Source organism: Dendroctonus ponderosae, unplaced genomic scaffold (assembly GCF_020466585.1).
Source record: "Dendroctonus ponderosae isolate FM_Combo_2020 unplaced genomic scaffold, Dpon_F_20191213v2 Dpon_F_20191213_6, whole genome shotgun sequence".
Taxonomy (NCBI): Eukaryota; Metazoa; Arthropoda; class Insecta; order Coleoptera; family Curculionidae; genus Dendroctonus; species Dendroctonus ponderosae.
The window spans coordinates 10,118,168-10,133,542 of NW_026018814.1; the positions used below are offsets into that span (position 1 = coordinate 10,118,168).

The 15,375-nt window shown below is 33.8% G+C and overlaps 1 protein-coding gene across 2 annotated transcripts in view; it reads right to left on the reverse strand.

Moving 5' to 3' along the window:
- The window catches only part of LOC109536848 (ephrin-B2a), a 75,351-nt gene extending 60,516 nt beyond the window's left edge, over positions 1-14,835 (reverse strand). For both annotated transcript variants that reach the window (XM_019903264.2, XM_019903263.2), the window contains exon 1: positions 14,309-14,835. In XM_019903264.2, the coding sequence (XP_019758823.1) occupies positions 14,309-14,344 (36 nt within the window). In that variant the 5' untranslated portion in view covers positions 14,345-14,835. The remainder of the gene's footprint in view (positions 1-14,308) is intronic.
- Between the last annotated feature and the right edge of the window lie 540 nt (positions 14,836-15,375).

Below are 15,375 nucleotides of genomic sequence, written 5' to 3' on the forward strand. Positions count from 1 at the left end.
CGTCTTCTTTTGGTCCAAAGAATATCGCAGTACCCTTTTGATTATGAGCTTACGGGACACCCTGAACATCATCCCTACTTTCCTTTCTCTAATATATTTGTACGAACTCCTTTGTTTCAAGTCTATTTGCAATTGAAAAAAAATATTTTCGTTTTCAGCAGTGTTTCCAATAAATATGTTATACAGGCTGTCCCGAAATTATTGGTCAACAATAATAGTGCCAACAGAAGACCTGAAAATAAGGCCAGTACTTCATATAAAAAAAATCCGATCTGGCTTCCTTGTGGAATTATGGGTCTTCCAAGTGACAAATTGAAAAATCAAATTTATTTTTAATTGTTACTCCGTTTATTAGCCGTTTGTAAAATTTTTGAAGCAAAAGTAGCGCACAGATACTCTTCTTTTTGAATTGTAAATTTATTCGAAACTTGTTATTGTACAGGTGCGATCGAACAATGTAATAATTAATTTCATTTTTCAACTCGTCACGTTGAAGGCTCATAACTCCATAAGGAAGCCAGATCGGAAATTTTTAAATATGAAGTACTGGCCTTATTTTCAGGTCTTCTGTACGCCCTCTCATTGTTGATCAACAATTTCGGGACACAAATCAAATCAGGTGAATTATTTATTCGCAAACATGAATCCTAACAGAAGCATTATTGTATGTTGTGGACGAAACATAATTTACGTATTGTGTTTTTCACTTTTCTAATTTCCAAGGAACTATAGAAGAAAAACCCATTACAACTTTTCAAACACGGCATCATATTGAGTTAATTTGCTAGAGACAAAGAAAACTATTCGCTTGTTATGCTATATTATCACGAACGTTCAATTAATTCTGTTTAAATTATAAACAGACCTACCTTTCAGCAGGTCGCAATTTAAAATGCTTTGAAATGGATTAATTTTACAAGCATTTAGTGTTGTCATCGGGAAACCTCCTACATTTCGTCTAACTTTCATTTTTCCTACTTGACGAAACCTGTTCTCGCATGGTAACACCTGTAATGTTTGGGAGTTAATTATGAAATATCCGAAAAACGTTGTAGCTTGACACATGGGATTCAAGTACCGCTAGAATCATGCTATGCCGCTAGACGACCCAAGAACAACCTCACCAATCCATCTTAATTAAACTTTCATATAATTCGGTGGGTGTTTATCTACATGTAATACGAATGTACGCCCGGCTTTCAACGTCTCAATTCCCGTCAGAGCGAAGAAAACTTCTTATTTATTTTATGTTGCCATAAATCGATGTTATTACTCCGATGGAACGCTTTTATTTGTTTTAATTGCAAATTTAAAGCCTGTTAATTCTCGATTCCTGTTTTTATTGGGTGAATCTTTTTAATTTGGTAGGAAACGACCAAGACTTGACGGCCGAAGCTGTGATAGGCGTGTTTCAGTTGAAACGTACGTTAAGATTATGCCATGCTATTTAACAATATTTATGTTCTATCAGGAATATGCTAATGTTCATTTAATTTATTTTAAATGCTACTTCCCTATAACTGTCTGGTGGTGCGATGCAATAATCTACTTAGAAACAAAAATTGAATGACTCTAAATCAAATATAAAATGTGTGAACAACGAAAATTAATTTTAAATCAACATTCAATAAGTACGCATAAATCGAAATCAAAGTTTATTAACTTAGCCTGCCGGAAGTATATTCAATAGTGCACTTTCCTATCACGTAACCTTATGGAAAACTTGTGTGGGTAGCTCGACAATTGTTAGATCACAAAAGCGGGCTGTAAGATTTATTTTTGATGTGGAATTGAATAATATATAACACTATGTTGCTCAGAAGCCAATTTGAACGATACCAAGTAAAACAAACACACACACACACACAACTTCGCTGGATAGACAGAAAACTAGCCGTCAAGGAAAACATGCGTCGTTTATATGATAAGGAAAAAACTGCAGAAAAATCTTTAGCTTGAAAATTCTTCTTTCCCTATTCCAATGTTGCAAACAACACCAATTCCAGGTAAACACTCAGCACATATAGTTCTGGTAAATCTTAATGTCCCTTCGTTCTCTCTATGAGTTAAACATGTATAGGTTTAAGCCATTACTGTAAACAGTACTAAATAGCTTAATCCTCTTCAGTCATTGCAATGACGCACTAAAACAATAATGACTGACTGTACGTTTTACAACATTGACGATTGTCAACAAAACAGTGTAAACCTGCCAAGTCAATAACCGTAAAGATAGAACGAAGAAATGGCCGAGCCTGGTTGAGTTGCTTCGTTAATTAACAATTTCACAGAACCAAGTAAACTGAATAATTTACACGATTAAAAGGCATTATAGAAGAATATAAATGCCGCGGCCTTACATAGAATTAAATGAATCGCTGACATTTTACGCTGAAACAATTTGTTCAACAACGGTCTTCGGCGAATGGAAATAATGCGAAAAATTGCTCGATTATAATTCCTTTCTCTGGAACATACTATATCCCGATTCTGGGAACTAGCCCAGCGTGTACTGTGGTTATTTAATTTGACAAAATTGTTTGGCTTCTCAAAACTGTAAACTTGAAAAAATCAATCCCTAAAGTGCGTTTTATCAGATGCAATTAACTACGGTTGACAACATGTTTGCATTCCTAGATTATCTCAAAGTAAATGTTGGAGAGTAGAATTTAAAAAACGAAAAAACATCGATCGTTCTGCACGCTTCTTTTGGGAAGTGCACCCGACCCTCGACGCACAGTAAACACTCTATATGTGCAATACATAATGCATACATATACACTCCATCCGCGGAAAAAAAGCTGCGTCAATGCATCGCTTGAAAAGTGTCTTTCTCGGTAAAGAAATCCCCGTTCGTCGCTACTCTCCATGGACGGCCTACTTTCCACATGAAAAGGGAAAATTTCCCTTGAATTTTTCCCGGTTTGGTTCTGATTTTCCGCCTGCGTCTGCAATCAGGACGCACTTAGGTGCACTTGCCGAGCAAACATGGCTTCGTTCTAAAGGCAGAAGTAATTGATTAAAAAAAACCGGTGCGTGTATTATTTAGCGCATAGGTGGAAAAGTTTTTAAAGATATAACGCGATATTGATCTAGATGGAAATGGAAAATTTGTCCGAGAAATGTCAGTAATTTAGTACATCCTCAGCGATAATGGTTACGTTTTTCGCGTTATTTGAGCGAAGTTAATGCAAACGGGGTTTTAAGTAACACGTGTTCTAATACAAACGCCGTCGACTAATATTCAATTGGAGCGAAGAGAAAATTTGTAAATAAGACGGAACTGAGCCTGCACTTTTGAACGAAATATGAACAATATTTTGGTCTGTGCTGCTCCAAATTTACGTTCTTATTTTGAGCAGAACTCCTAGTATATTATTACAGCAGCACAGACGGCATTAGCAGCATATTCGAATCCATTCAATTTGCCCTATTTGTAAACCCCACTTTACTTGTAATTGTCCTCGTTCGTTTACAACATACATAAAAGAGACAAATTAGGAAAAGTAATAACTCTAATGAGCCAGAAGTACTAGTGGAATACCTGCTCATTAAATAAAATGATGGCATCGTCAGAAATTTAATTGCCCAATCCCAAATTCACGTAACCCAGTATTTAGAGAATTATAGGGTATGGAGGCTACCAAAAACTACCTGTTAGATGCCTAGAAAACGAATATAAAGAAGTGGGTTTCGATGACTGTGGTTTTGTTTTTTCAACGATTTTAAAGCGATGACTGAAGAAAGAAGCGCCCTTTCACAATAGTGGAGTTTTCGACACTAAAGGAAGTTTTTAACTATCTTATTTCTTATTCCTAAATTCCGATTTTATTTGAAGCTTTATTGTTTTTCTCAACTTTTGTTAATAAATAGTCTCCAACTTCAGAATCAGATTTTTTCGGTCGTTAAAGGCTAATTTCCACAAACATTTCACAACATACTATTTTATTGGGCGATATAAATCCAGATCAACTAGCTCAAGTTGAAGCATCTTTTTATAACTGCGTTTTAAATAGTTCTGGCAATCTTTCGTATACGATTAAAAAAGCAGAAGAGTTCCATAATTTTTTTGTTAGAAACTACATAAAATAATTTAAATTTTACACAATAACACAATTATTGCTACGTGTTTTCGCTTTGTATACTATCGCACAAATTGATTAATGGCCTATCTCAGATAAAAGTTGAAAATAGTTACTTTTCGTACGCCAAGAGAAAGAATTATTAATGACCGTCCATAGCGCAGAAAAGATTAGTTCTCGGATTAGTTATATTGGCTACCATTGCCATGTTTTACACGATACATGAGGAAATTAGTTTCTTAATAGAATTACTTCGACTGCTGCATTTATTCGACTTTCACCACAATACTGGCAATAATAAAAAATCATTAATATAAATAAACAGCCATGTGTAATACCGCGCTCATTGAAAAGATCCATGAGAATTGCCTCGAGCCAGAAACCCACAAAGAATAAACAATCATAAAGCACAGAACCGAAATAGCCCTAGGTTTAAGACCATTTTATGATAAATACATAAACATCAATGCGGCAGATGCATTTTTCAAACATGCAGCTATATTTTCAACATATGGCAATCGTTTCTTTTTCAATTACGTCGTGTTTAAATTAGATGTCACAGGGCTAATTAAAATAGATTTTTAAAGTACACAACTTCAACGATATTTTTTAAGTTTTTTAACATTCATGAACTTTGTGGATTTGGGAATGTAAAGTTCAATTTTAGAATTAGTGGAAACGCTAGAAGATGATGGAGCTTGCGTTTTTCTAATCAAATTAACAGTTGGGTAAATCTATAAACTGCATCGGACAAAAACTGTTAAGCAAATCCAGACGGAAAACGCTTGCGTTAAAGTCACACTTTAAAAAATATACTTTTTGGAAGTGATTTAACTTTGAACGCTTGCATACTCTTTCAAATTAAGCCCTTCTAAATGATCAACTGGTTAATCCAGAAAAATATCAGAAAATGCCTCACCTTAATAGTGTATGACATTAAAATACAATAGTGGTAAATAACTGCCATCACGCATGGAGATGTGCAGAGCATAGTAGAAAAACGTATTACCCAAAATTATGTAATAAATTCTAGTCAACACTTGGATATTGTTTTAATAGAAGAATTATTGTTTCAATTTGACTTCGAGCCAATTAACAACAATTACAATTGCAAATAAATAATGAGCTAAGCTGGGAAACTTCAGCTGAAATAGCTGTGCATGGTTCGGTTAAAAAAGTTAAGTAACACCACTGGCTCGGCAACAAAACGAAAAAATTCAACATGTACTTAGATCACGAAAAGATACCGGAACGTGTGGTACTATATTTTGCAGGAGGCAGCAGCACTAGCCGAAGGAACGACATACCAAGAAACATCGGCGGCCGAGCTACGTCTACGTATACCGTTTTAAAAAATCAGAACCATCATCTGTACCGTATAAAATATTAGAGAGTGCCTTCACGAAACTCGTTTGAAACATACCTTCAACAACAACAAAAGAAGAAAGAAGCCCTGAACGGGCCGGCGTTCTGCGTCTTGCTGGCCGGGGCTCTTGACCATCATTCTTTTGATTCTTTCAGCTGAAGAAGAGAACCAGGTGCAAAAGAATAATGAAACGGTCTAAATATACGTATTGTATGCATTTGATGTTGGGGTTTTTCGACGAACTTGTGGAAAATTGCTGATGTTTTCGAGTAATTACATGAATATTTATTTTCTACGAATACCCATAAAAAGGCACCAACCACTAGACAATATGTATTTTCAAAACCGGCAACTTTGCAATTTGTGAATGTTTTCGTTAAAATCAATAAATATAACAAAAAAAACCGCATAGACCTTTATTAGAGAACTACTATTATAATCCGTTGATAAGAATTTTCAGATAAAACCCATGAAAATTAATTAAATACTTGAGCAGAGAACAAAATCAAAACATTAACAATTGCCTAATATTTTTTCTCAAAGAAAATTGAAACATGTTCCAATAGCACACGCTTGTTTAATAAATCGCATTCTACTTGAGTAATTTACTACATTCTGAAATAATTTAACATTTCCCAATCAATATCTATTTACCAATTGAAAATAGGATTAAAATATATTTTTTATATATTTTAAATTTACTACTACTTTTAATAATGACGATGTTTTTGTCTATATTCAACATTTTAATTTCAATTCATTCCGCACAGCAATCGTAATCAAAACCAAATTAGCGTCAAAAGTCAATAGATTAAAATGTCTCTTGCCGTTAGTGCTGCAATAACGGGTATATTCATTAGTGAATTGATTAATGAAAACATTAATGTTAAATATAAATAAATACTACTTTCTTCATAAAACACGTACTTTAATCAAACAGTAAATCTACGTTAGCACCTGAGTTGCACAGTGAAATCATTTCCGTTGTTAGGATCAACTTAAAAGTAAATATGTACTCACTATGGTTGGGACAGCCGAGAAAATAATGACAAAATTTAAAAGGAACATAACTAATGTTTGTACAACTCATGGATTTAACATACTTAATTAAAAGAAAATTGAAAAGCACATTAAACATTTGCTTAAATCTTGGATGTTTTCAAATTTAAAGCAGACTTCAACTCTGAAAATTAATCAAAACCGCCAATAACATTTTCCTATAAAGGGTTAGAAAATATATTAATTACCTATTACTTGACGTTGATTTGGCCCCTTATTCGTTGCAATACCGTAGCCAATGATGTGGAATCACCCTGATTAATTACTCGATCAAATATACATTAAAAGGAAATATTGAAAATTAATCGACACTGCGCTCTACTGTCTATCGATTTATTTTATACATCGAACTTAGGCTGAGTACTTGTGAAATGCACATTCGATATAAATCATTTTGATCTGAAAATATGTTTCTGTCAAAGAAATCGTTTAGAAAGGTAAAACCCCAGGGATTTCGGGTGATGGAACAACAGTTGCAAATTGCAATATCAATTCCAAATTAGCCAAAAGTACTTTTGAATGTGTATCAAAATGATAATTTGAAGTGACTGAATAGTATGTCTCCATTTACATGGAACGGAAACTTTCACGGCTTTGATGAACTTAAAAAAAAGTTGTGGTTTGTGTATCATTGTACTCAAGATTCGAATGTCTGATTTTTGGTTTCTCCTCGACTAAGAAAAAAATTGTCGATTGGCATAACCGGAAAGCGCAACTTAATAACAAGATTTTGCGGCAAATTTCTTTTTCTAGTAATTAGTACTTACCTGCCACATTTTATAAAGCAATCGAAAGTTTCTCAGCTGATTTGGATATTTTGCTTTCAATAATCCTAGTTTTTCATTATTATTAGCAAATAGCTTAAATCAACCCGTGAAAATGAAATATCTCGAAAAAGTCGCCTTCATGCTTAAGCACTCTTCAATTACGAAGCATTCGAAAGGACTTAATCAACAAAAGTGTGACGACATTGATTGTAATTAACAAAAGCATACGCTACAATAAAAGACCGAAAAAAAGAAAAATATTACCATGTTCTGGTATGTTTAATTTCGACAAATTTCTCTAATTTCTCTTGGTTTACATAAAGTTTGTCCAAAAGACAACACTTTTGAATTTTTTAAATAAATTGATTTCACGTGCTATAGGTTTCATATGAGCGTAATTGGACAGCAAAATACTTTTTCTTCAAAGTTCCAAAGCAATGATTCATAATTAATTCATCTTGAAAGTTTCATAAACAATTCGAGGAAAAAATTAACTGGTAAAAATAAATTTTACATAGGTATTGATTGAGAAAACAAACTCTAAGAAGACTTCTCAGCTGATCTTAACAACTTACTGATTTGCACAACGAATCCACTCAAAAAATCACAAATGGAACAAAAATGTCTGGACCTAATTGAGTAAACGGTGGCAAAATATAAATAGCATGATGCCAATGAAAATAAAATCTATATTTGAATTGATAAGCAACTATCGACTGAACAGTAGCTGATTGTTTGGCACAGAAGTGTCTATTGTTTCACTTTTATTACCATTTATATGAATGACTGCACTATCCATAGTTAAACTGTGAAATATCAAAGAGTGGATTTATTGAAGTATAATAGTAAACTATTGTACAATTCAAGATTTGTTGAACGAAAACAAAAAACAGTAACATTTTCCAAATAAATCCATCGGAAAGTGGAAAACAGATGATATGTATTATGTTATTTTTACCTTACTTAGACATATGCGAAACATCTGGAAATGGCTTATTCCAACATGCCAACCTAAACCCTCCATACGTGGATGACAATTCAGAAACCATCGTTCAGAGCCTAATAAAATCAGTCTAAGTATAGCGCGCTGTTTTCAATTTTGCCTTGTCGTAAACAAGTTTCAGTGAAAATATCAAATAAATTATATTTCAGAGCCTCAGTGTGTTCCTGGGACGAAACACGTCGTAAAACCATAATTAAAAAAGGTCGTAGAAGTTGAAACGGAAAGGCATCAGAGTGGTTAAAAAATTAAACATGATATCAAGAAGAACTTGATGAGATATTAACTTCGAAGTTCTCCTTAGATAATGTATTTAACAATTTAATGCGAGCTTGTTGGTTGGGTAGTGAAAACGATAATTTCTGGCCTGATCAGTTAGTTGAGGCAAATAATCAATTATGAGTCATTTAAAACCTTTCATTCATTTCACTAGTCGTAAGTTAAAAATTAAAAAAAATATACAAAATTATGGAATAAGTGAATTCCCAGCACATTCAACCAAGCATACTTAAGTAAATCACAAGGCAAATGCAAACCCAAACCGTATTTACTACTTCAAGGCTAAAAATAAGTCGAAAGGGCGAGGTAAATCTACCAGTAGAGTTTCAAGTAGAATTTATTATAACATAAACACAGAAACAACCTCGCAATCTAATAACGAAATTTACTGCAAAAATACCTACTTCGCAAATATTGGCCGCAGTGATCGTTTACTTTTAATTAACCACAGTTTAATGACTGTGTTAATAATCAATATTAGAACAGAAACTGACTTCTTATGTGCAATAATGGAAACTGTGTGTTTATTCTTGCCGATGTTATCGCGAAAGTGAATGCATGAATGCTCACGTCAATTATTAAAGACTGATTGGCAAAACGGACTAATAAAGCTATAATTTTGATAATGCAGTTTTCCTATCGCTGTCACGCTCAAAATCTTTGTTTGAACACTACAAACGTAGTTTACATTGAACGTTATGTAGGTTTGCCTCTGAAATAAAATGAATGTCTTTGAGACACGAAGATCTAAAGACAACAGCGCATTTATGAGTTCAGCTTGGATGCAAGAATCCTCAAAAATACGTTCTGAAGAAAACTGAAACCTATTTTTGGTGAAAGCTGCAAGTCGCACTTGGATATTCAGATTTAATTAAAACGGTTGCAAAAATCTTGCAAACTATGCAGCTTCGCAAAAGCTGAACAAAACATGCCAATAAATCTCTAGCTATTGACCTCGGTATTGACATATTTGAAGAAAACGCCTTTTGAGTGAAACTACCGGAACCAATAAATGCTAAACACTTCTAATATTGGCCTAGTGGTATGCCAAGAGATACGTCTTAAGATAGGCCTTGTTCTTTGAATACTATAAGTTACATTTCTAATTCGTTCTAGTTATTTGAAACTGGAACTTTATGAACGATAAATTAACTTGGATCTTGGCATCTTCAGCCGAACACTGAAGACCAAACGGAACATTGGCTCTTTGTTCAATAAGCAGAACGAATTCACTTCACCGCTTCTATATAAAGCTTTTAAGAATCCTTACATGATACCTTAAATATAAGCGAATAATTCACAGGGCAACCTTTTCGGTGACTTATGATAATGCATGGAAAATGTCTTCAATGGCCAGTAAAGTAATGTAAAACCACGCAGAAAAATGTTCGTTGCTGGTGTACTAATTTGAATAAGCCAGAAGTAGTTATTAAAAATAAAGGCAAAGTACGTCCCTTGTAATTTTAAATAAGTCTGACTAGTAGATGGCTTTGGTTACCTTTATGTATAAAGGAAAGCGCATTTATTGGGCTCTTTGACAAAATATTTAGTTTGTGAGTGTCCAAATATAAATATGGGAGAAAGTCAATATATATATTTATCAGGCGCTTGCTATATACATTAACGGTTCACATCCAGAGTACTTAGGTTCATTGAAACTTAATTACTTCAATTTAAACAGTAAACATTTTCATTTAGTTCAATGTTTACATGGAAATTCTTACACAATTTGGTTCAAATGTAAATGAAAAAGATCAATCGAGATTGTGCTCACGAAATACTCAGACTAAATATATTCCATTGACAAAAATTCACAAAAACTACAAAGTAAAAGCTGTAATCTCTAAATTCTGGAAAGATTTCGATATGCCTTAGGGGATTTTCGAAAGCAATTGCTTCGATTTTGGAGCCGATTTCCTCAATTGCAGCGATTTCCTATTCGATTCCGCGACTACAAACATATTTCCGACGATTTCAGATGCAGTTTTCCTCGATTTTTCCCATACTTGTGAAATATTCTGAGAAAACCTCGCTTAACCATGCCTTTAATTCTCCTAGTTTGGGCCTAACAAATAGTTTTACAAATTAGCATCCGAAAATCTGGTTAAACATCCGGTCTGGCACTGGTTAAACTCGACCAGAAAAATTAACATAATTCATGTTTGTTGCCACAAGTTAACTCAGTAGTACGGGAAATTCTACAATTTCACTAACTATCCTATGTGCGTCCGCACTAAGAAAAACTGCAAAATTTTTCTTAAGGGAGAGATTTATTTGTTATGAGTAATTGAAAGTTGTTTTATTATTAATTAAGTTTAAATATCAAGTAACGTGTAGAGCAGGGTTCAATTGTGTTAGCACAAAAACACTCTCAATATCTTAGCACTTAAAAAATTTCCCAGGCACCCCCATTTGTAATCATAACCTTTATAAAACGTTTTCAAAAGCATACTGAAACTCGACAATTTGATGATTTGGTGCAGTGGATCTTCTGTGATAAACATAAAGACAATTAAATACAGTAACGAAGTTTTACACTTACAACATACACCACATTAAACCTGTAAAGTATAATATGTACAAAGAAAAAAGAAACATAGTGATTAGTACACTCATAAAAAAGCATATGCAGCACTTGAGGAAGAAAAAAACAGATAATTATAAGAATTATAGTAAGAAAATGTGGCAGACCATAAAGGAACTAATTAATAAGAAGAAGACAAATGATGTATCCTATACCACGCTTGAATTTAATTGCATCAATGAAAGAGCCGTAATAGGTTTTTGTCGGTCGTATCCAAGATACAGTGTCTACAATTGAATCTCCTAGTGAAGAGTTTGAAGAACGGAAATGCACTCATTAATCAAAAATGAAAAAATTCACAAATTTATCTCTAAATAAATTACAAGAGATCATTTAGTGTCTAAAGAAAACCTATCTACTCTATAGCGGCATATAAAAACCAATTAGGTTGCAATAGAAAATGATCTAGTTAGTTGCTTTAAAGTTCGTGTCTCTTATCGGGTGGCATTTAAAAAACAGTTTAGTTCTGTTGGTTTGGTTTTACTTTTTCGATCTGATTATGGCTCCACGTCATGTATTCTCTCAAAACCATTCTTGACTCTTACAAAAACAGATAAAATCCGGCTGGTCCCAGTAGAGAACCCGGTCATCTCTCAAAACTTCAACAAGTTAAGTGAAAAAAATGAAAAGTACAAGTCAATATATGCTACTTAGGTGCACGAAAGAAATAGATTACTGCAATACGATTGCTACGTATGCATAGATCATAAGAGAGCGTTTGAAACAATAGACAGGGACACACTAATAATCAAAAAATGTTAGTTGTATGGATGAGATTAACATTCAATTAACAACCATTGTGCTAAAGTGGCTGAAAAACATTTTGCAGAATATTTATCGGCAAACGAAATTAGGTGGGAATTTATTTCATGAAGTTAAAGGGGCGGCAGAAGGGACTTTCGCAGGCCAATTAGTCTTTTTATTGTATGAGAATTTTGGAAAAAAATGCTTCATCGCTCGAACCTGTATTGTTTCATAGTGTTGAAGGTTTATTCAAAATGTTTAAATAATTCTTGAAACATCAGTATTTCAATTAAATTTGGAAGCTGTATGTTCTTGGACGTGCAAAATTCGAACTTGATGTTGAAACAGCACGCATTTTCATACGTACTTCACTATACTTGTAAGCCACAAAATACAAACATTGTTTTATGTTTTACGAGAAATGGTAGTAAGCGTAGTGGGAAGAGGATAGGAGCAACCCTTCCTGAGGTATTAAGAGTTCAAGTTATCGATTAGTGTAAAAAATTCGTTGAATCTTGGTACTGACTCTCATAAGCAAGCTCATTTACAAGCCCCCATATGGAAACTTAAAGAGGCTTTAATTAGGACACATTCTATGCCTCACTAAATAGCTAATACTTAGTTAGGGGCGATCATTTACCAGAAATGATAATGATGACACATTCAGAATATCTGGTAGAATGATTGAACCATTAATTTAATTTGCTTTTCTTAGTCTTTCAGTAATTCTTAATAAAAGCAACATACAACTGTAATGCAATAAAGTTGAGAACAAACAAAATCTAAAAACTGTTAAAAACTATATACTCAATTGGAAACTTAAAACAGTATCCGAAAGCAGCAGAAATATCCAACAGAACGACTGGAAATAAAATTTTCCATTTTCATCCTGCATCCCTCCAATACCAATTGATTTTTAAATAACATTACAACAGAAAATATAGGTATTATATAATAGAAAAATTAGGTATAAAAAGTATTATTATGCCCGGTGTAATTTAAAAGTAGGTAGGAAATTAACCATAGAGTTTAGTAACCAAATAAACTTTTTTCCGCCCCCCAAAGTGTTGCCCTGCGAATTTTCCTTTCTAAATTACGGGGTGTTAATTTAAAAAAAAACCATTATAGTTTTAGTATAACAACTTTCGAACGGTAAAAGTTAATAAAACACAAATTTACCTGTAAAAAGTTAATGAAAATTTTTAATTTCTCAGTCAAGAATATGGCCTTCTCGTTCTCCCGATTTTCACTCTTTTGATTTATGAGGGTACTTGAAATACTAGTTAATTCCAAGACCTTTTCGGAGGTGCGAACTCTTCGTAAAATAATTAAAATGGGGTGTCACCCAAGTCGGCAGATGGCTGGTATTTTTGATCGAGTAAAATAATCTATAAAGGAACGCATTGCAAAATGTATTGAGTATTATAAATGTATTGAGGAACAACATTTTGAGCACCTTTTGCAATTTTGTCTTTGTTTTTCTTTAATTTATTGAGCGCAAGCGAAATTCAGTAATCTATAAAATAATTTTTTTATGGTTATTTATTTGTGCATTATCAAGTTGAGATCTGGCTCCAATTCTTTTCCAACGATTAAATCGAGGTTCGAATGTATAAAATTACACTGAACCGATGTTTTTTAACATATTTAACATCTTGTAACTTTGAAACAAAATTCATGCAGCAAAACTTGAAAAAAAAGTTTTTTTTTGTTAAGAACCTCACTATTTCATTTATTTTCAACCCGCAAAAAATTTAAACAGAAAAACTTATTTTCCCTTCATTATACTTCTATGTGAGAGACATTCTGGAACGATGACCCAGGCTTTATGCAACACCCTGTATAAATAACGTAAATAATTAAAGCATTGTTTTCACAGCCGACAGTGAGCATGTAACAGTGAACTTTATGAAGAACGAATCGAGAATGACTCATAAATTTAAAAAAACTTCAGAAAGGAAGTTGACATAATGACAAACCATTAAGAAAAACATCTAATGCAAAAATCAAAGCTTCAACAGAATTAAGCTTGAAAAAAATCCCATGGCTTATTAGGGAATAACTAACTAAAAGCATGATGCATTATCAATCAATACTCAACAGCCAACAAAGCAAAGAGTAGGAACTGCTGCTTATTATCCTTAAACTAATCGAAACATTCCACGACGTTCGAAAAAAATGAAAATAATCATCGTCTGTTTACAAGAACACAAAACTTGTTTAAAACGTACCTACAAGAACACAAAAGAAGTCCGATCTTCGCCGGCCACATTCGCCTCTCTTGACCACTGAGTTCTTTTAAAACTCGCTTCAGACCGCTGCTACAGTCTTGCGTTAATATCGGGTTAGTAAATCTCTCTAAGCACTAAATTTGGTTAGAGGGTTAGTAGAATTGGGGGAGTCGGGTGCAATCTACTCAGAACTCACCCGATGAGACAAGCGTTTAAAATATCCTAAAACCATTTTGCGAATCGTTACAGTCACCCTCCACTAAATGAGAACCAAGATAATATCACAGAAACATCACTAATAAACATTGCACAATGAACTTCATAAGGATATCCTGTTTAGCACTGGAGTTGTGTCTAGAAAAACCATTCACTCACAAACAAAAATCTATTCGTGCTTGTTTTTTTTGTAATATCACAGATAGTTTGGACTGAAACTACTAAATCAAACGCGAGTCTTCCCGATTCTCTTAACAAAATCGTGTGAAATCTTCGTCTACAAGAACTAACTACATTTTGTAGAGCGTAGAGGTGCTGCGAATTGAACGACTTCTACCCGTTCTTAGAGCACCGGTCGTAACGTGAGCAACGATTTTTTGTTTCCCGAACACTCATATTCACGGTTTCAAGTCGGGTCGCGTCTGCTACGGAAAACGTGTCTCGTCTCGTCTGCTCCACTCAACTCTACTCGCCGGTTCGAACGCGACTGACGACTTTTCAACTTTCAACGCTCGATCAGATAAATTCCCGAGCCAGGTATGGGTTTCGAACGGCTCTTGCTCTTCGCCTCTCGCTTTGCCACTTTTACATGCCTAAATAATTTGTAAACATTCGTCTCTCTAACCAGAGTGCTTTTCGGCCATTTTTTTCCGTTCGTTTCCACCACTTTGAGATACACAAGATCCAGATTGTTCGTTTTTAAAAATTCCAATTACTCGCACGTTAAGACGTTAGTGGATTCGTATTGTCATCAAACTGTTAAGTAGCAACTTTTGTCATTTCATAAACTATCGACGTCTAGAATCACAAATTTTTATGGTTATATTTTGAAAAAAAAATGAGACTGGAACGGTTTTCTGCATGGATGCCCATATGAGAGACATTCAATATATTTTCTAATAAATCTAGAAATTAAATCTAACTGCAAATATAAAAAGGAAAAGCAAAATAAATACTCTTGAGAATTCCACCCTTGGGAAAGCAATAAAAATTCGCGAATAAACTAGATATAAATATCAAGGAACAAAAGATACCTGTTCGTTCTGA